Source organism: Epinephelus moara, chromosome 3, assembly GCF_006386435.1.
Source record: "Epinephelus moara isolate mb chromosome 3, YSFRI_EMoa_1.0, whole genome shotgun sequence".
In the NCBI taxonomy this organism is placed as follows: Eukaryota; Metazoa; Chordata; class Actinopteri; order Perciformes; family Serranidae; genus Epinephelus; species Epinephelus moara.
Genome location: NC_065508.1, coordinates 8,180,157 through 8,202,530, shown reverse-complemented (window position 1 = coordinate 8,202,530; position 22,374 = coordinate 8,180,157). Strand labels below are relative to the sequence as shown.

General features: G+C 41.0%; 1 protein-coding gene across 4 annotated transcripts in view; it reads right to left on the bottom strand.

Annotated features, from left to right (window-relative positions):
* Positions 1-22,374, bottom strand: part of dpysl3 (dihydropyrimidinase like 3) — a 54,510-nt gene that overhangs the window by 26,214 nt on the left and 5,922 nt on the right. For 2 of the 4 annotated variants that reach the window (XM_050040551.1, XM_050040553.1), the window contains exons 2-4: positions 4,794-4,882; positions 3,548-3,732; positions 1,175-1,339 (exon numbers count right to left, since the gene is read on the bottom strand). In XM_050040551.1, the coding sequence (XP_049896508.1) occupies positions 1,175-1,339; positions 3,548-3,732; positions 4,794-4,882 (439 nt within the window). Of the gene's footprint in view, positions 1-1,174; positions 1,340-3,547; positions 3,733-4,793; positions 4,883-19,393; positions 19,582-22,374 lie in introns of those variants that run through there. The other 2 variants (XM_050040550.1, XM_050040549.1) reach the window with 2 other exon arrangements.

Sequence of the window (22,374 nt, the reverse complement as noted above, 5' to 3'; positions counted from 1 at the left end):
TTGACTTGTGAATGAGTCAATGGAATTTCTTGCAATAATGAAAAAATACTGGCAATCATGTCCGCCTGGCACAAACCACATGTTTTGGACAGCTGTGAAGTGACAGAATGTCCCAGCATCATGGTTCTTATATTGTCAGGTTCCAGAGAGTCTCCTCTCTTCATATATGGCAGAATATGTCAACTTCCAACTTGCTATGGTGAGATACATGTAAAAATGTAAAAATTTAGGCACATGGATTTGTTTTTTTCATTGATATAAAAATAATATAAAATACAGGCACATGGGAGGACATGAAATGATGGCAAATCTGGATAGCCCACACTGTCCTGAAAAAAACAAGATATAGCATGTGTATGTAGCCTTTAGAATGACTGTGATATGAGCTTAAAAGCAAAGGCAGTAAAAATACCCCGAAAAAGGCCTAGGGCCCATAGGGTTTTAACAGCAGCAAAACTACATCAAAATAATCAGTTTACCATCTCTCACACAACTCATGCAGTACAAACCAAGTCTTATTTATCCAGTTATATGCTCAGTATTTTCCCTAAAACGTTACCCAAACAGTCTCAGGCACAGATGAGTAGTGCAAAGTGTTTTAATTAGTAAGGTTTTAGCAAAAATGTATGTGTTTGTGAAGTACCAAGCATACAACTTGATAAATAAGACTTGTATTATGCTGCACTAGTTGTGTGAGAGTTTGTAAACTGATGTTTTGATATAGTCTTGCTGTAGTTAAACACGGACCCCATTGACTTCAATTCATCAACATTTTTTTCTATTTTTTGATTCTTTGTTTACCATGGAGGCATGTGAGAAAAACAAAGTTTTCCTCACAATTTCAGTGTAACACAGGATGAGTGACTGATATACAATGATTATTTGAGCGATGAACTATTCCTTTAACCCCCCCTAAAAAGACTAATAAGCAGGATGTGGTCATGTTACAGTGTGATTTCTGCCATTTGAATAAAACAAAGTTGTAGGTTATTATCACATGTGATTCAGAGATACTCTAATTTGAACAACAGCAGCACCAACTTTCAAACAATAATAAAAAGGTAAGCACTTTTGTTGTATTCTGCGTTCTAGCTTTATGTTCATTCATTCTCCAGATCAAAGTGGCAACTTGGAAAACTACACACGCTCACTTCCTTAGGTAGATGTAGCCTACCTTTCTCCTTGATAAGGTTATCCACCTCCTGCTTTACGCTGTCATTCCAGTGGGTGATGTCCACGTGGAGGGAGTAGTCGCAGCAGGCTTTCTCATCGGCCCACTGCCTCCACTGGTCATAGGCCTCCATCAGGCTGCAGCCAGGGTCTGGGATCACATGGTCCACTGGAGAAGAGAGAGTAGAGGACAGAGGGATAAGTGGAAGATGAAAGGAGGGAGAGAGAAAAGGGTTTGTGAGGGGATGAAGTTGATGGAAACAGAGTAGAGAGGTGGCAGGTGAAATGAAATGAATAGACAGATAAAGAGGCGACAGAGTGGGGTGAGGATAGTCACACATAAGGAGCTGAAGACAGGGTGATGTCAGAATTTGTCTGGTGGTGTTTCTTCTTTCTGCCTGTATTGTTTATCTTGCATAATCAGCTGTCTGTCTGAGTTCCTGCAGTGCTCAGCCAGTGGGGGCTGACCTTGTCAGATGTCACATTACATTTCGAACATCTTTGTCTGGGTGTCCTTGATAAATTTGGGGCCGCTTCAGCCGGGGCTATTTTCAGAACTTTTGTTTTTAGTTATGTAACCACAATCAATTTCTTTTAGATCAGAGTTTGGCACACAAAGGCAGTGGAGCTCTCCGGATGGGGCCACCCATGCTTGTGGGAACTACAACATATAGTGTTATACCATTTAGTCTATTGCCAGTAAGATTTAGAGGAAATTTAAGTTTCGAATAGCCCCCCCAAAACACACGTTTCAATAGAGAATTACTATTCATGATATAGAACTCAGATGTCACCACTAGCTGACACAGATCTCAAAGCAGTTCTCCACATGAGTGTGAGCTCTGCCTCGACGACAGTTATGAGTCTGTCTGGCTGCACACACACAATGACAGGGCTGTTGGCATCACACAGCTAACATTACCTAATGGTTATTAACAAGTTTAAAAACGAGTCAAGCTGTTTCATTGTGAGTTTGTTGGGACAGTTAGCTGCTGCTGCTGTGTTAGCTCATGCTAACCGAACAGATGTTGACCTGACTGTCTGCCAAGGACAACAGCTTCGAAGACAGCAGCTAAAGCATGTTATTTGGGACCGTTGATGTTAGCGCTTCTGCATAAGCTTGTGCTAACCGAGCAAACAATGAACTGACCATTTGCCAAGGACACTGGCTCCAAAGATGGCAGCAACAGAAAGTTTTCTGATGTGGCAGGTAGTCCGGATCAGAGCCCCAGCGTAAAAAAGACCCAATGCAGGTATTGTTTGGCTGGCAACATTGTGATACTACTTGTTACTGGGTCATTTTGGTCTATACCTTGAAGGTTTCGGGTACCCATACTGTGCCATAATTGATAAGCACATAAGGATTGTGCTCAAGCACCTAAAATTACAAATATTGGAGAATACATAGACAAGGTTAGTGATGTGTCAGCTTGTAAGTTTTACCGAATTTCTATAAGAAAACAGAAAGCACAGTTGTGTCTGTGCAAGTCTATAAGGTGATTATTGATGTATCCTTTGTGTCCGCTCTCACTCAAATTATTCATAGACAGTAAATCCTCATTGTACACAACGGTATCACTGTGCACAAAATATCCTGCTTCGTCTTACTCAGCTGTAATAGATTAAGACCGCCTGCTGGCTCACCAGCTGACTGGCGTCTTTATCTCATTAAAGATGAGCCAATCTGCTTATCGGGTCTTTGCATGTTAATAGGATGGAGCTGGAAACCGCAATCACAAAAACTAACACTGTTGTTTACTATGTCAATCTGAACTAGTTTTTTTTAGTTAACCGTCACACAGACACAACATCATCTGTTAGTGGAGACATATACAGTGCACAATACACACAGGCAGTTACAAGACACAGTGCATGTTTTCACTTTCTCTCACAGTTCACCCACTGGAATATAATCCCTCAATGAATGGAGCCCATGAATAGAGCTTAATACAGTAGCACGTCTGTTAGTGAATGTGTCCGTTTAAGAATGGTGCCACACTGGCAGACAAGCAGCAGAGTAGCAGCCAGCTCAAAAGAAGTTAATGGTATTAATGAGAGTATGGTGCCTACCAGCTGCTAGCTGTGATAGCGTCAGCTACACGAAGCAAACACGCCGTACATAGACATGCAGACAAACACTGGTGCTGTATTTCCCTGGGAGCAGTGTTTCACTCTATGCCCCCGTTCCCGACCCTACCCCCTTACACTCAGCCTTTTGTGTGGCCCTCTGTTGGAGGGCTGCCCAAAAACATACCAAAACCACTTCCCATCTCTTTTTCTTTTCCTTTGTTCACTTCTCGACCCTCCTTCCCATCCTTTTTTTTTTTAGCTTCAGTCTCTGTCTGAAACTCTGGACAACCTTTCCAACAGGCCTTACCGATCATGGTCGTGCCCCCGGCAAGAGCAGCCTTTGATCCCTGAGCAAAGTCATCCACGGTTGTGGTTCCACGGTACGGCATCTGGAAGTGGGTGTGGATGTCAATGCCACCGGGGATCACCATCTTCCCGTTGGCCTCGATGGTCTTCACCCCACCGGGCACAATCAGGTTGTCACCAATTTGCCTGTCGAAGGAAGAGGATGTATGATTTGATGTTGCATCCACAAAGGATATTTAGTTTTTAATTCTTAAATTACTATTTGTTTTATGCAATGACAATTAATTAAATCTAAATCTGGGATGTCACTACATTCAAATTTTCCTGATTTTTTTTCAAGTAAATTAATATAACAAGACGTTTTCTAATACATTTAAAACTTTACAAATACATTTTTAACTTTAGACTGACCCCGGGAAAATCAGCCACGCCTAAAGCAGCACACTGTCACCATGCCAACACATCAACATTTCACCCCCGCTAAAAAAAATCCCGTTGTTCAGACTTTATGGAGGAGACACACCAGACAGACTGAGGGGCAGGCAGAAGCCAGTGTCTCTGTGAGTCTGCCAGCAGCCCAATGGTCCAGCAGGCATCTGGGTATTTATTATGCAACACCAGGCTTTCCATGGGTGCCTTTCTCTGAACTGCCTCGCTAAGGGACAGGGGGGACAAAGAGCCTATAACTGGAAAATCAAGTGAAAACAGGGCAGGGGGAAAGAGAGTGACAGAGAGGACGGGCTGATTAAGGGAGATACAGAGAAAGGAATTCACCCAAACTACCCTCGCATTGTCGGGTGGGACAAAGACATGCTCATACTAGCACATAAAATTGGGAACTAGACTAGCTGTTAACGCCCTACCTGGAGCAAGGCCTGTTTTTGGGTTAGGTCAGCCTGCAGGACACAGTGTGCTTGACACGATCAAGCAGCTTGTGCTCATGCATTTATTCATTGAAGTTTCCATATCACTCATTCTGGAGGGGGAGTTAATTAGACTGCTAACTTTAGTTTGGGTTCATTTAGACTGTAATTTTGCACTTGACTTAAAGTTTGCCTGTGTCATTAAGAGGGGTGGAACCCATTTCTCCTGCTAATATCACCTGTCTCACGGTCATAAAGTTTTCTTTAAGTTTATCAAACCTGAAACTAAGGTGAAAGAAAATGGACAATGAGCCCAAGAGGAGGGATGAAAGCACCTGGGAGAGAATATCAGCAGAGCAGAAAGAAGGGCGGACAAGAACTTACTTAATGACGCCATCCTCCATGTAGATATCAGCATGGAAGGACTGGTCATCATTCACAATCCTCCCGCCTTTGATCAGAAGCCTGTCGCTCTGTAGAGAAAGGGATGGGAAGAGGAGAGGGACAAGAAGAGGGGAAAAAGAAATGTTATGATTCAGTGCCATTTTCTTGCAACAAAGACCCAGTGTGCCTTGAACATTGTCAGGTAATTGGAAGACGATCTGCTAAGCCACTTCATTCTGTTGTATATTTAGAGCTGGACAATGCTTTTCTATTTCTCTGTAGCAAGATTATGTCCCCCTTTCCACCATGAGGAGATGAACAATGTTTCATTCATTCTTTCATCCACTGCTAGGAAAAGATGGGGCATGTTTGTGAGTCTTGTCCCATGTAAACACACCACATACAGTTCAGCTGTGGACCACCCAGTGGGTCTGCCCATCCTGCTTTCCTTGTGGTACTGTGTGGCAAAGTGGTTTGATTCCTCCTGCAAGTGAGTCCTATTTGCATCAACATTTTCAAGTCCATCAAAAAACATCAAGCGCTATTACTGCTTTTACTGCTAGCACTGTTCCACAATGGAATATGTGCAGTGTTTGTATATCCAATGCTGCAGTGACTAATAATAGCTCCTAAAACATGCACTTCCATAGAAAACCACCTCTCTGTTAACTTTGGTCATTCAGCTTTGCTCTGTTTGCACACATTTGCCATAGACGTGTCACTGTTTTGACTTCAGTGTCGTGGATTTCATTATGGTCCACACCAATTTCAGGCTGTAGTGTAGCACTCACCAAGAAGTCATCAAAAACACTGAAGCATTTTTTTTATGTGACTGTTTTTCTCTATTGCCATTTAAATACAGTGGCTTGTATAAGATTGCTGGTGCACAAAGTGACGCTTGTGATCATCATCATTGTCAACACAATCGTGGTATTGGCGAGCCAGCTTGCAAGGATAACAAACACTGACAGGGTAGATCTAACAGTGCCAGTTTGATTTCATGCATGCTTTGCAAAATCAGCATCTACATCTGAGGTGCTCCTGAGAAAGGCCTTGTTCTAGGGTTGCACTATATTGGATTTTTTTGCCGATATCCGATATGCCAATATGTAAAAACTAATTTGACTGATAACTGCTACCTATATCGATATATCCACTTTGTTTCCCAACTATTTTAGTAGTGGAATTAACATCATATTATGCATGCATGCTGTTATCGTGATGGCCCACCAGCAGATGGAGACATGAAATAGAATGTTTTTCAATGTATGTGATATTTGTTCATTGTGCAAAGTAAGAAAAACCATGTTGGTTGATTCTGATATTGGTCGATACTGGCCGATAACAAAGACCCACCAATGTTATCAGCATGTTGGCCAATTCAGATACTTCAATTGAAAGCCAGTATCGGCTGATACCAATGACGTGATGATATTAGTGTGCATCCCTACCTTATTCCACAGTGTGTGAAGGATTACATTGCTTATAAATAGCAACCATGGTAAGAACTAGGGGTGTCCCCAACTCAGAATTTTCGTAGTCTAATCTGATTTGGCAGATTTTTCCTTTAGCCGACTAATCGTCGAATCATGTTGTTTTCTCCTTCATTGATTGATGAGCTCATTTGCGTCAGTTTCTGCTCCAGAGAAAAGAGCTAAAACACCCAAATAAACAAATTTATGCTCCAGAGAAAAGAGCTAAAACACCCAAATAAACAAATTTAATTATTCAGTTGCCATAATAAGATAATAATAATAATAATAATAAAAGTAAAAGTAAAACAGTTTTCCTTCTTTCTGACTTCAAGTTACTTCATTAATCAACTCAGGCTCATACAAGTTCATCCACACGGACCGTGAGTCACTGCTCTCAATCGTCGGACAAAAAGTAGCCAAATAAAAAATCAGAGTCTATCAAGAAAACAATCAGCGGTGAAATTCGTTTCAAAACACTTCAGGTAAACGAATAATCCTTCAAAAAAGTTTGATTTGAGAGCACATACCTCCTCCAGAGTGTTTGTTTATGCGCTCCGCCACCGTAAATCACCACATGATTCCCGAGTGCGGCACTGCTGCTGCTCACCGCTCCCTCAGGGGATGGGTCAAATGCAGAGAACAAATTTCACACATTCAGGTGTGTGACAATCAGTGGGACTTTAACTTTAACTTTAAATCATCGTAGGCCTCGATGCTGCTCTGATGGTCCTGCAGCGCACTCACTTACCTCAGCTTATTTGGATCGAGCAACTGGGTGATTTATTCATGCGTAGTAATGATTATGCCTACTGATTAAACGCACGCGTCATTTTCAATTTTTTATTGACAGAAATTAGGCTGATGTTTGTATCAATAGGCTATATATCATGAATTACTAGAAAACAAATACATTCTATGTCAAATCAAGATGTTCAGCAGCAGTGAGCACCCCCATATAGTCAGAATGGTACGGTCTTGTTTCATAACCACATTTTGCGACGATTCGACGGCAAGACTGGCAGTCGAATCAGACTTCTCCGAATCGAATCATCGACTATTTGGGGTCACCCCTAGTAAGAACATTCAAACTCTTCATCTTTGCCTCATTTATGCACGGATCTATTACAATTTAAAAAGGTCCATCTCCACCAGCCAACGTAGGTAACACAAGCCTTCAACTTCACCAAGTTCTCAAACAGCTAATAATTTGTTGCTAATGTTAGATAAACCTTGTTTCAGATCACCAGGTCTGACAAGGTGAAGTAAAAGTAAAACTTAGCTTACAAAAACCTATAAGTGGCTAAACCATAGACTGTATAAAATAATGAACGTAGATCACATTGCGGCTGTCACCATTTTGATTTTTTGGAGGCAGAAGTGACCAAATTTGGACGAGAGGGTGGAGCTATGGAAGAGCGAGGGTTGGATCTGACTGGTAGGCTGTGGTGAAGTATTGTACACAGCCCGTCACACAAAGCAGCCCCACCGTTGCGTAACTCTACTTTAGTTTTAATAAAATGCAAACGGGTGAGCTATATGAAATTTTACCCCCTGCGCAAATGTCATGAACAGGGAAAATAGCTACAGAGAACAAAATTGTTTTTGTACCAGTATGTAAAAAATGTTTATGTCTGTTGTTAAAGTGAACATTTTAACATGGGGGTCTATGGGGATTGATTTGCCAGCCTCAAGTGGCCATTTGAGGAACTACAGTTTTTCTGGCAACTCCGCGTTAGCTTCATTTTTTAGCCCTGGAGGCTGCTACAACATACATACATGACATGACATATAAAACCCTGGTTGTGTGAATCCATATTTTTGCGGCTGTCATTAGTACACTGCAGTTCTAAGGTGGAGATGCTCAGCCATAGCGTTGAATGCTTATTTTGCTCATGATATGTCTTGTAGCATATAAAAACCACCATATGGACAAACTTAATTTCACTGGAGGGGGTCTTTAAACTAACAGAGACAAAAATCCCCAAGTATTTGTTTTATGACCTTCAAGAGTAGGTATTCATAAAGGTACACAGAGAAACCCTGCATTACAAAGACCTGGACCAGTCATGGTGATAACATTTGGGAGGCTGACATTTTGCTGTTGGAAGCAGAACTGAAGCTGCTTTTAAGGACTCATCAGGGATTAACATCTTAACCACGTTTATCCAGATTTTGTTATGCAACAACTGTGGATGTTATTTTCTCAGTATAATCCATGTATCCAACAGACCAAACGCCATCAATACTGACTATAGATCATTTCATGATGCATGGTATCTTTACTAATCTGCATGAGAAAACAACAGTCTCTATCACTACATGTGATTAGAGCTCTAAAATGAAACCATAAAGCAGCATCACATCTGAAGAACCCTTCAACCTTTCATACTCGTAATATGGTCTGATCTGGGCGTTGCCATGACGCCACACAGGCAGACATCAAATCTGCTGCTGCCGCTGCACCACAGACTGACTCTAGCAGGCCGTTGTCATGGCGACAGGTTGACTGCAGGGAGATAGACTAGAGAGGAGGGAAGACTGGGCGTCTGGTTTTGCTGACTTGCTGGAGAGCTACTTCAGTGAACAACTGAATGTCGAAGAGGGCGGAGGGCTACATGGATGGGGAGAGATGTAAGTTGGTAGATGGATAACTGTGCGGGTGGTTGGGGGATCGGTGGGCAAACTGTTTAAGATGGTGGTTCATGGACTGGCCACATGAAGATAAGCTGAAACAATTAGTCAGTGGAGCAAAGTGTCCAGAGCTGTAGAGAAAGAAAATTGAAAATTATTCTGCAATTATTTGGCGATACATTTATAGTTCAAATAATATTTACAAGCAAAAATGCACAAAATTGGCCGCCTCTAGCTTCTCAAATGAGGAAACTTCCTGTTTCCCTTTGCATTGTAGGATACTTGATTACATTCCTTTGGGTTTTGAGTTCTGTTTTTCAGCCAAAAACAGCTATTTGAAAATGTTTCCCGGAGCTGGGGCTGCACAATTAATCGAAATATTATCTAAATGACAATATGGCCAACATCAACAACCAAAGCATAATTTTTTGATAAAGGTAAAATGTGTCACTACATACCATTTTAAATAAAGCACTGTGATGCTACAGATATGCCGCGGCCTACAAATCATATTTCAGCAAAAATCTTTTCACCATTATTATATATTTTTTACATATAAGAGAAAATTAAGTGCAAAAATTGCCACTAAAGCTCCAACTCATATTGCACTCGGAATATCTTTCAAAATAGCTGCAATATGATTTTGTTTTGCACATTATGCAGCCCTAACTGACATTATATAAATCAAAAATCAAATGATTAATGGATAAAGTACAAGTTTCAGCAATTCTCTGTTTAAGTTGAATGTTTGTGGGTTTGGGAACAAAACAAGCTGTACATGCATATCATAATATATTAAATGACAAATCAATTAATCAAGGATAAAAAGACGTATTTGTTACAGCCAGTCATGAACACTTCTCTGTCGTATGTGCAGGTAAAGAAGACAGTTTCTTTACAGTAAAACAAACGTCTCTCTGTAGGATGGGTCCACCTTCATGATATAATAAGTCATTTTAAAAAACAATAATATTAGGTTGTACCCTGAATAAGTATAAATTCAGTAATACATTGGCAACCCATGAGTCGGCTAGACTCAGTTCTCCTCCCTGCTCAGAGGGACAGACTTCCATATTTTCCCATCAGCACATGTGTGTAGTGATTTACACCCCTGGCTGTGGACCCAGTGTTTCATCACTATAATGAACTGCAGCCACTCCCTCACAGCACAAAAAAAAGGAAGAAGCATAATACGGTTTTGTATGTAGCTCAAATGATACAAGCTCAATATCTGCTGAGCTCCTAATGACACGCAATATGTGTGTGTGTGTGTGTGTATTTATTCTTGTGCCTATGTGATTGTGTGTATGTGATGGCGATGGTGATGGAGTAGTGTGAAACAGAGCCCAGAGCTTTCCCTGGAAACCACACCCTGAAGCAACACATTACAACACACAGGCATCAGTGGCTGGAACACAGCACCAGCATAGATCATTCTGTGGAGCCCTGAAACTGACGCTCATTAGCTCATAGAGACGATTCCTTCCTCATCTAGTGTTGAACTTGAATAGGGAGTGTATAATTTGACCCTTATTATCAAGTCAGTACTGAAACGACCTACATCAGAGTGGTGTAGTGATGGAGGAATTGTTGCTTTCCTGTTTTTTATGACTGTAGTTAAATCAAGGGCTGCATCGCCTGCATCAGATGAGTAAAGGTTTTTTTTATTTGATTTATAACACTGCAAAGAGGGGTGTGCCCTCATGCATGGGTGCCTTGCTAAAGTGCCTCAGCAGTCTCCATCTCCTCTCTAACACACATACACACACATACACCCATATTCCCATTTGACAGTTTCTGCCCACTCTGCCCACCGGCGTATAACAGCATGCAAGAGACCACAATCATCCGACAATCAATAGCTTTCCATTTCCATTACAACCCAGCAACTGTCCGTCTGCTGATTTCAGTGCTCCTCAGTTAGTGCATCTGCCACTGACATACATAATGTATCACTACGAGTGGTGACTGTGCTTGATACCAGACTTGACTTATTTCCAGTCAGCGAAAAAGTAGATGTTAAATGTCAAAGAATTTCGAGAGCACTTCACATGACTTATATCTAAGTGGTAGTGCTGCTGAGCAAGGCCCGACCACTGTCAGGCTCTTTCAAATACATATAATCTGCGAGAGAAGTTTTTTCATTAACACATCCTAATCTTACTTCATCAATCTAAATTCAGACCGAGCATGTATTGTGGCTTTTTCCTGGAGTCATTGACAAACAGACTGCCACATTTCCCAGTGCTCATGTCATGCAACCACAAACAGCAATATGTAATACTTCCAGCTCTTATCAGAAAATATAACAAGTGGCAACATGCTGTTTCACGATGTTGCCATAGTTATCTAGTCAATGAAAATAAACAGACTGTGACACGTGGCAATTTTTTTTTTCCTATAAATTTGGGATATGCAATAATACCACAAGGGAGTCCTGCCATCACTTTAGCTTATTATGTTTTTACGATTTCACATCATCACAAATGTCTTCCCAGGGTAACGGAACTGTTGTGACACTGCTGGAGTTAAACCATCTGTGCTATTATGTGGTTATGGGACTAAACTTAACCATTTGTTACGACACTAACGAGACAGCACCATCCACATAATGGACACATACCGCAGCGGTAATGCTGTCTGAATTTTTGTTGCAGCTTTGAGTTTGGCACGGAAAATTTAATGGTTTTCATGCATGCATGTTGTGGCAAGTGTATGATGTGACCATGGACAGACTGAAGCCTCGCTGCTGCTTTCGGTGTCAACCATAATGGATATTGATTTCAGTCAATTCTTGCCAACGCTTCCTCCTGAATCCTTGTGGGACACTGACTCCAACCAGTTCATATTCCCTCTCTTGTTTTAAATCTCACACATGACCAGTACATTGGTCTTTGTCACAGTATTTCATATGCCACTGATCATAGTGTCGCCACTGGAGGGATTTTTATGGAACTTTACATAGCAATGCATCTCTGTTCTTGTACTGAGGAGTATTCTATCTATCTATGCTTTACACATGCAGATCTTCAAACCAGCAGCTTCTGGCTGTGCCTCGATCGAGGCTAAAGGGCAAAGGGGATCGTGCATTCGCTGTGGCTGCACCCAAACTTTGGAACAGCCTACCTCTCTACATTAATGATTCCCCATCTGCGGACACTTCAAGGCTAGACTTAAGACCCACTTTTACTCCAAAGCTTTTGAGCGCTCTTAAACACGTATCCCCCATTTTTAGTCTTTTGTATTTCCACTCTCCAGTTTGTTCCTTTACTTTTGGACTTGTGTACATGGGATTGTATTGCTACGTATTTTGATCTCTGCACTTTGTTATTCTGTGACTTTACCTTTATTGTACAGCACTTTGGTCAACCTAGGTTGCTTTTAAATGTGCTTTATAAATAAATTTGATTTGATTTGATTTGATTTACACAGACCTGCCCTAACCTACCTGCTCACTAAGATTAGTAAAAATACTTTGATCCCTTCAGAGACTGAATCATTCTTGTTTGGACTGGAAGGGGCAACTTTCAAACTGGGACAAACCCATTGACCGGATACCGACCAAAACAGTGATATTCTGGGTTTCCCAGAATAAGCTACAGTGACGAAGAACAGCTGCAGAGCATGTAGCGGTAACACCAGACTGAAGAGCCTACATATGTCTGGTTTGTACACTGTGTAGCGTTCTTTGATTTCAGGCATCCTGCCTATGTGTATTGGAAAATCCAACAGTGCTATAATTGCTATAATTTGTATTGTTTTAAGCTTATATTCACATAAAAAGATGATTAATGATGAAATTGTTTCAAACTTTGACCTGCCTGAGTCATTCTTTTTGTAATCTTTAAACATTTATCAACTTTTCATCTGGTAACATAATTAAATGAGGCCACAAAGATTCATATTAGCTTAAAGGGTCAGAATATTCACACAAGGCAACAACAATGTCGTTGGTTTTGATCCTGATTGGCTCTGACCTTCCAGGGTCACTGGCCATGTCCTCGTTTGTCAATCATGTCACTGTTTCAGCGCCCCGATATTGGAAGGAAGGAATAATCTCAGTGGATGTACACTGCAGTCACTGTAGTGCCAGAAGCAGACAATATACAGACTCTACAGACGCTAGCTATGTGGCAAACTAGCAATGTACTCACAATATGTGGAAGTGGATTGTTGAGAGTTTGTCTGACAGCAAATTCTGATCTCAGAACTTACTAGTAACTCCAGTTCTTTCTTTTCTTTCCGTCTCTGAAGCACATTTAAAGCCTTGGGATAAGTGTCGAACTTTGCTTGCACCTTTCCACTGACTCTGAATGCAATTTCCTCCCATGTTCAGTCTTTACACACTCACACAGGATGTCACGTTACTTACTGCCCTGTTAAAATAAGATTACAGTTCTAAGCTCAGCTGTTACTGATATATTAAGAAATCAAACACAATTGAGACACCAAAACAACAGTGAAATAAAATTTTAAAATATCTAAATTCACCAAAGACTCCAAACGGTGGAAACATGGAAAAGACATGAGTGAATTTTGTTTTGTTTTATGGATAATAAATACTAATCTGACTCGATTAAACAGGCAACTGTTAGCGGAGACTTTTACGGCTCAGACCATCACAAATGTTTCCTACTCTATTTGGTTTTGTATGTGCGTGCGTGCGTGGCTGTGACCTACTCTTGGCGCTGGGTAAACAGTAGAGGATTTCGTGTTTCGACAAATTCGGACAGTTGGTGAAGGATTAGCTTTAACACACACATCACGCAATCATCACAACTGAGGTCAACCACAAATGTTTTTAAAGAGGTCTGCTCCAAGTTGCTGAAGTTAAACAGATGTATACTAATATCTGTCATTAATCTAAACTCACAGTAGAAATCAGTAGGGTTCAGGAAGCTGTGTGCTTCCAGCTGCTTTACTCCTCTGATACATCTTAAGATTTGAAGTCTTTGGAAAATAGTAAGCTTTCTTTTTCCTTAAATGCATCCTCCCCCTGGTGCTGACAAGCTCTTTTATTACATTTCTGGCAACGAAGTCGAATAAAGTTCAGGTAGAAAAAATATCTTTGTCATTCAACTCTAAAGAAAAACAAAGCGCCAAAAATAAAGCGCCTCTCCCTGCACAGGAAACTGTCATTTTCTGTTACACAAGGCAGCGACGGTAATCAAAAATAGACGACAGGATGTTATTCTTGTACTACTACGCTGATATGCACTGACAACTTTTTTCCACTTCCACCAGACTGGAGGGAGAAGCTCATAAACTGGGATGCAAATTACTAGTAGCCACTCCTCTATGCTTAATAAATGGGAATAGTCTTGGAAAAACAGGCTTAGAGGACCTCTGTTAGCTGTGACAAGGGTCTCCCTTGTGTGGGTGGAGAGAGCAGTGGGGAGGCAGGCAGGGACCAGTGGAAGAGGGAAGTCATCCTGAATGTGCACCAGTTCCTCTGCTTCAGCACTGTTGCCTAGCGAGCAAAAATATTTACTCTTTACCCAAAACTGCACAGGATTTTTTTCACTTTCTGGAAAAGTGAAAACAATGAGACTTATCAATCTAAATTAATTGCGGGGGCTCCTGCCAGCCACGGTCAGAGAGATCCTGCCTGTGTGGAATGTTGATCTTGTGATAGGCTGGAGTAGTGTAACCATGTAACCATGGCGACAAAAGAAAAAAAAGAAAACCCAATATGGATCTTATTGAGGCAGACAGGTTGAATTATAAACTCTCTCAGTCAACAAGTCTTAGAAGTGTTTGCGTGTGACTGAAGTGTGTGTCAAATCACATCCCCACACGACAAACCAAACAGAGGCTGTATTTTCCTGCCATCACAACTGTATGTTGGTCGTCATGGTGAGTCGCACGGCAACGCCTGGGCAGCCACAGGGTATTTTGTTTGCACTCAAGCCCACTTTGCTGCAGTCTGTGCGGTGATGGCACACTCTGGTGTGGCGCAGTCTTGTTTTGTGGTGCGTCAACAGGGGGAACGGGTTTCATTTCCCGGGCAGAGCCGCTGTCTGCCGGTTCTGTTTCGTACCCACAGATTCTCGTTCCAGCTGGAGGGGATTACTGATGACATGTACCAGCCTGGAACAACACTGGAGCTGCTGTGAGTGGGTATGAGGGAAGGGAAGAACCACACCTAAAAAACTGACAGAGCCACTCTGGCAGAGCGCAGACGTAAGGAAACAGCTGGAATAGAACAGGCAGGCATGGAAATACAGAAGGAAAGTCTAGGAGGGGAGAAAAGCAGATATGAGGTCGTTGGTGGCAGTATTACCCTTATACTCCAAATGATTCATGACATCAGCACTTACTGTTTGTCCAGTCATAGAGCTGATCTGATTTTTGTGACGTTAAAGAAATACTACAGGTGGAGACTTTCAGACCCACCTACATGTGGCATCTTTGGGTTAAACGCCTGTAGAGTATTGCCTGCTCAAACTGATGACCGGCATTATCACTATCATAATAGTGTCTTAAGGATATGGCAGAATCTAATTAAAAAACTATTACATTAAACTGAATTTTGGATACTATAATGGCCAGCCATTTTTTCAGCAATAACCATATAATGTATTTGCATTCTGTAACTACCTCTCAATACATAGTAGTTTTCACTGTTCACTGACAGAGTACGCATTCCTGTGCAGGATTTGAACTGTGTTTTGACGCACAAGGGATTCACAGGAGACACATACTGGATGTGATATGGGAGACAATAATTGCTGCTGTTGTATTCAATTGCGGATCAAGTATTACTTGTGATATTGTTGGTGTTCTTCGCTAAAACAACGTGATAAATCCTCTCAGTTTGTTTGGCTGCACTATAAACAGACAAGCTAGTTTTTTATGTTGTATTACAGAGTAGTCGCTCAAAGTGTTTGCTGCCCCCAGTGGTTGATACAGGTATTATTTCCATCAAATCCTTAAAATCAAATGGCAAAATAAGTTTTTTGTCCTTTCCTTTTATAAAACACCTATAAGTGTTTTCTGATCTGATACCTGTGTCAGCAGGATGACATCATTTGTGAGTGCTCTCCAAAAGCATTATATCACTTTTGAAAAATGTTTTCTGTTTATGATATAAAATGCTGGGGTTAATGTTTGCTTAGGTTTAGGCACAACAACAACCTGGTCAGGTTTCAGGACAGATCATGGTATGGGTTCAAATCAGTACTTCTCTAAAGTAAGAGGCTCTTTATTGTCATAGTTACATGTGGAAATGAAAAACGAACAGTGCTCTACCAAAGCACTATGCTTTGTTGACACTTGGCTCTGTCACTCTCCAGAAACTGGCTTTGAGACATTTCAGAAAAGACAGATGTTCTTCCTGGGAGGACAATCTCCAGGGAGTCAATTCTGGCCTGATGCCCTGTGGCCCATAAAGACTTTTCTCCCATTGACTTACGTGACAAAAGAGATGTCTGTAAATCAGTGGATACACTTCTGTAGCATCACAATCCCCGTAAAATGACTCATTTCACGATCCGGATTTGATCCATCCAGTCCGTAACATTTGGCAAGTCTAGAAGAGCCATGCAATCGAATCATTTTATCCCCTTTCAAGTAATCGGAGCTCCAAACCGGAAGTACCTGGTTCAGCCGGCAGAAAGCACAGTGCCAAAGCAATTTTATATGCGGCAGTTAAACCTTATTGGGTCCACTGAGCAACTTCAAGGTATGAAAAGGGCCCCACCTCCAATGCTGTATCCAGTTCTATTCATACATTCATGGCATAAATGGACATGTGCATTGTTCTGTTGCTTTCTGAGTGGCCACTCAAAGTGTGTTGACTGCCCCCGGTGGTTGACACAGGTATTATTTCTAACTAACACTGTGTCCTGTATTATAAAAACACTTGCCATTACCATTAGTAACCACAGGTGTCGCCAATCAATATGGATTTAAATTCAAGATGGTATAAATAATGGATGTAGCTTCCTTGACACCACCCACTGGTTTGTGGACTACTTTTTTGAAGCCTCGGTTTCGGCATTTCAACTGTGTCATCTTGGGTTTATGGAGCCAGAAGTGACCATATAACGATGAGAGGGCGGAGTTGTGGAGATGTGAGGACTCAGACTGCAGCGACCGATAGCAACACCTCACAGACAGCCTGTCAATCAAGAAGCCCCACCTTAAAATATTGGTAACTTTAGGCGTTAATAAAATGTAAACAGGTATGTTTTTAAAAATGTACCCCTGTACAGTTGACATGAATGTTGAAATTAGCTATAAAGACAAACACTGTTTTTGTACCAGGCTGTAAACATGTTCTTTTTGTCTGTAAGCTTGGGCATTTTAACATGGGGGTCTATGGGGACTCTGTTTTGGAGCCAGCCTCAAGTGGTCATTCGATGAACTGCAGTTTTTGGCACTTACGCACTGACTTCATATCTAGGCTTCAGGGGTTGCTGCTTTATTTAAATCTTTTAGATTATAAAAAAAAAATCTGGACAACCATTATATGTTGAGAGTAAATATTAATTTAAGTGTTCAATTAATATGAAATATATAGATATAGATATAGATATGTTGCTTCCTTATTATATTTGATTTTAAAACCAATGAACTAGTCCCATGTCTCTACTCTTGGTTTGGAACATCAATGAGATATTTTGTGCTGTGCTCACCACTGACTGTCACTGTAGTTAGTGACATGTTAGTTACAGCTAAGCTTGTCTTTGAGGATTACAACAATCTCCCAGCTGTAAATTGTAACTTAAGTACCCACATAGCATGTATCTTAAGGCCATCAAACTCTCATGTTTGGATTTTTTCCAGTCTGCGATTTCTTGTCTCAGTATCAAACTATGAGCAGACAGATCTTATCTTGGTGAGCTGAGTGCTCTCTCAGCACCACTTTCTTATTTTCTCTGTGGAGAAATGGATGTTTTGACAGAAATATTATTCACTTTGCAGGTTTAACACCACAAAATTCTGAAATAAAGGACGGCTTCAGGAAAAAAAGGAAACACCAAACCTCTCTATGGGGGGTTGGTAACAGTTAAATTTCCATCCCTATAATGAGTGTGTAAAACATGCCATGGAAAATAGTGGCCCACTTTTGCATATTATAGAGACATGCCCTACTTAAAGAGAGCTGACATCAAGAGACTGTGCTCAGAATATGGATGCAGGATTCAAGTCCTCGACAGGCCATAAGCCCAAAACCACCCCTTTGGTGTAATATCAGCTGAGGAGACGAGACAAAGGCTGTGTCTCCCACAGCCAAGCAACACACCCCTGACTGCAGCCTGGGCTGCAACAATGAAAACTGGAAGGCAGGCATTTCAGACCCACACACACACATACACACAGAGAGGAGAGGGAGAGGTTTCTCTGCAGTTGTAACACACACCAGCACCCAGCTGGCTGGCTGTGTAACACCAGCCTGCCCTGGATTCAACCTCCACCCTCGATGCTCTGACTGGAGTCTGAATCTTTCTCCTTCCAATGATGCAGGAATACAAGCGCCCCATTACAAGGCCAGCTTATCACAGCTCATCACAAATGGGCGTGTATTTCCCCCACCTCTCTTTTTCCTCCTCTCACTCTCCTCTGCACCAGCCTGCAACATGAACAGGAGCCCATGTCTGCAGGAGACACATTTCATTTTTAATATTAAAATAAATCAGGTGAAAAATAAAGAGCTGATGCAGAAGAACTGCAAATTATTTTACACTACTCACTTTATTTTTCAATCATTTAAAGTCTGATACCCATAGGACAATATAATTAGGCTATAGTATAGATGGTGTACTTTTAAGTGTGTCACTAAAACATTGTGCATCAAAATGGGACGCTCATTAAAAATTAGACTAACATCATTTTTTAATGGCCTCCCATACATGTGATCAATTAGGCCCTAAATAATCTCCTTAAGAGAGAAAGGGCTGGACACATCCCTGTCAAAATGGCTAAAACGTGGTTTTTAATGGCCTCTCACACATTAAAAACATAATAATATATGTATATTTGCAAGATGTAAAAAGGGACTGTGGGGAAAATGGATAGCTAATGAAATAATTTATGCAATATTATAATAATATGTTGCCAAACTGCATTTAAAAATGATCTTTAAACACGATCCAGTCTCCATAAACTCACAGCCATGCACTGCAGACAGCAGGAGTCCCTGCAGAAACATGACAGTGATTTTTATGGGCGAGCCGGCTCGCCACACGCATGGAGCCCCTCAACAAAGAAGATGCAGGACACCTTTAAGAAAACGCCTCATCTCCCTGCCTGGCTGTCACTATGGCAGCCACTCATGCCATTTCATGGTGCGTATTTTTTCCAGCGGCTTCCTGCGGTCAGGTCTGACAATAGAAGGAAAAAATTACAAGCCCCTGGTCGCGCTAGTGGCCGCATTTAACTGTTTATGACACACTGCTGTGAGACGGCAGAAACACTAACGCAGTGATTTGCAACAGCGCGCATCAAAGTTGCTTCAGCCAGTGAAGCAGAAATAACTCTTATACTCACTGTGATCTTTGGGATGTTCTTTTTTCCTTGGTAAGACATTTTTCGTCCGGTTCCACCTTTGAAATCAAGCTTTGAAAAACAATATTCCCTCTGTACGGATGCTGCAGCGGCCCTCGCCTGGATGGGAGCTTCAGGGAATGGTCGCCACTCTGTCAGTGCGATGTAAAGTGCCTCGCACAGTGCTATAGGAGCGTACTGTGGCTCAGACACCCGGCCCCTCCCTCAATAGGCTCGACTGGAAAGAGGCGATGTCGCAATCTTTCCACCGGAGGGCGCAGTGGAGCAGCTGCCGAACAGCCCGCATCCAGTTGTCTGCATTACTGAGCTGTCACACATTTTTCTTGCACATATACTTCAGCATATATATGATGTTATTGTTTATTTCAAACATCAAAATTAAAATTAATCTGAAGAAGCTGGTTTAAAATTAACCAGAGTTATATTCTGTGTCTGTGTATCACAGCCGATGAGTTTATTGATCAGAGCAGAAGGCCAGTAATGATTGCATGATTGATTAGAAAAGCATGTGTGGCACTATAGTCAATAGAAGGTACCAAAAGCAGGACTCTCTAATCCCTGCAGGGTGGTAATCTCCGTCATTCTACACCTTGTTGTCATCCTCATTACCAACATTAGGTACTGAAATTATTTGGCTGTTTTATAATCCTATAGCAGCATTACAACTGTGTTGACTAAACAGACAAACTGTGAATTGCAAAATAAATTCATTGGAGTGTATATGATCACATTTGTGTTTTTTTTAATGGGAAAATCTGAAGTACAACATTTAAATAAATGAAAAACTCTGGAAAAAACACATTTCTGTTTTAAATTTGGACATGTTCAGATGTTTTGTTTAATAAAAACAAGCAAATTTGTTCAATAAATACACAAAAATGACTCCAGTATAAATTCAGGATCACTTTTTTGTTTGAATTTAAATATTATATAAAAAATAAATAAAAATAATAACAAACAATAAATGAAAAAACATGTAGGTTCAGAGTGTAGCTAAATCACAGCCAATTATTACCTACAGATTTTGTTTTGCTGAACACAGAGGAGGGGCCAAATCATGTAGCAGCTGTCACAGAGCCTGTCCACCACATTACACACCCCACGTCTACCCACCACACACACACACACACACACACACACACAGACCCTCTCGCCCTCTCTGCATGTCCCCACCCAGCCATGTGTCTCTATTGTTTGGACCCAAAGTGGATCCCCCTTCACTCCACCGGTCGTTTCCTCCACTCCCCTCCTCAGCACTAATGCACCCATAATGAGGTTCAGAGGCATGCACGTGACTGAGGGTGTGCCTGTGTGTGTGTGTGTGTATGTGTTTAGTACTACTACCATCAGCTGGAAAATCATATTCTCAGTCAGCATGATTTTCATTGTTTTAAAGGAAGATATAGATTTATAACACAGGAGCTTCAGACAGTGATGTCAAAAAGTTTTATGCAAAAAAAAAAAAATTCTCTTTTTTAGTTTTGTATTTAGTTTTTGTATTTTGTGTGAGCTACATTAAAAAAGTCATGATCCTTGTGATGGATATTATATATGGACAATCATTGTTTTAGGCCTAGATTTTTGAATGGTGATTTGTTTTGTAAATTTTGGAGAGAAAAAAAATTGAACTGTCAGACATACAAGATATTCATAATATTGGTGTAAAGCCTCATATGGGATCAAAAATGTTTCATATTTAATATATTTTTAAAGTTTTATTATATCAAATATATATTTGTGTTGGAGCTTTAAGTGTGTGTGCTTCACCCTTTCACCTTACACTGTTCTATAAATATATATAAATATTTGGGGAGATATTCTTTGAAAGTTGCTATATTTTTTTTCATATAAATGAATATCCACTGATTGTTTTGCTGCTGCCTTTGGCTACACAGGACGCAGAGGCTGCATGCTGACATGTCCTTTCATGGCAGTCAGGCAGTAAGGCATTACCTCAGCATTCCCAGGCCGTGGAGAATGCATCAACAACACACTTCAAGTCTGCAGGCCTGCTACCTCAGACCACATAAGCCAACTGACACTGACACAGACAGCCAGACAGACAGACAGACAGACAGACAGACAGACAGATCAAGGATGCAGAAAAAAACTGCACCATGACTAATGCCTCATTTCCACTGCATGGCTTGGCTCTAACTGACTCGACTCATTTCACTTTCGGTTCCAGGTCCTTTTTCTCTATTTCATTTTGCGGACAGCACGCCCTGAGTGTAGGTGGGACTCTCAGCTGATCATCATAGTGACATTGCATAAAACTGCTATGACATCATCTTCAACACCACACTAGCCAAATCCTTTCATTGGCAACCAAACAGAATAGCGTCTGCACTTTGTTAGTTATATGAGTGAAAAAAAAACTGTGGCAGGTATTGTGCCAGATGTCCCATGTTGCACTAGTAATGTTTCTCTGTCACCAATCAGTGCTTAGCAGTGTTTGAAGTCCACCTTCTAATATCAACTCAGCTCACCTGGATCCTAAAAAAGTACCAGGTGGTGGCCTTCAGTAATGCATTAGCAAAAAGTTTGGCGACTTGCAAGAGACAGATTTAAAAAATCAGAAAAGACTGAGATACTCTCAGTCCCTCATACTACATTTCCCACAATGCAACCCGAGAGCATTTCTTCATCGTGTCTTTGTACTGAGCATTTTCAAACTTTACATCCCCGTATGTAAGCCTGTATGCAGTCTTTCTATAAATCTGATATCTCCAAGTACAAGCTGAGAAAACAAAGATAACATCACCATGTATATACAGTGGTGTGAAAAAGTGTTTGCCCCCTTCCTGATTTCTTACTTTTTTGCATGTTTTCCACACTTAAATGTTTCAGATCATCAAACAAATTTAAACATTAGTCAAAGATAACACAAGTAAACACAAAATGCAGTTTTTCAAATAAAGGGTTTTATTAATGAGGAAGAAAAAAATCAAAGCTACATGGCC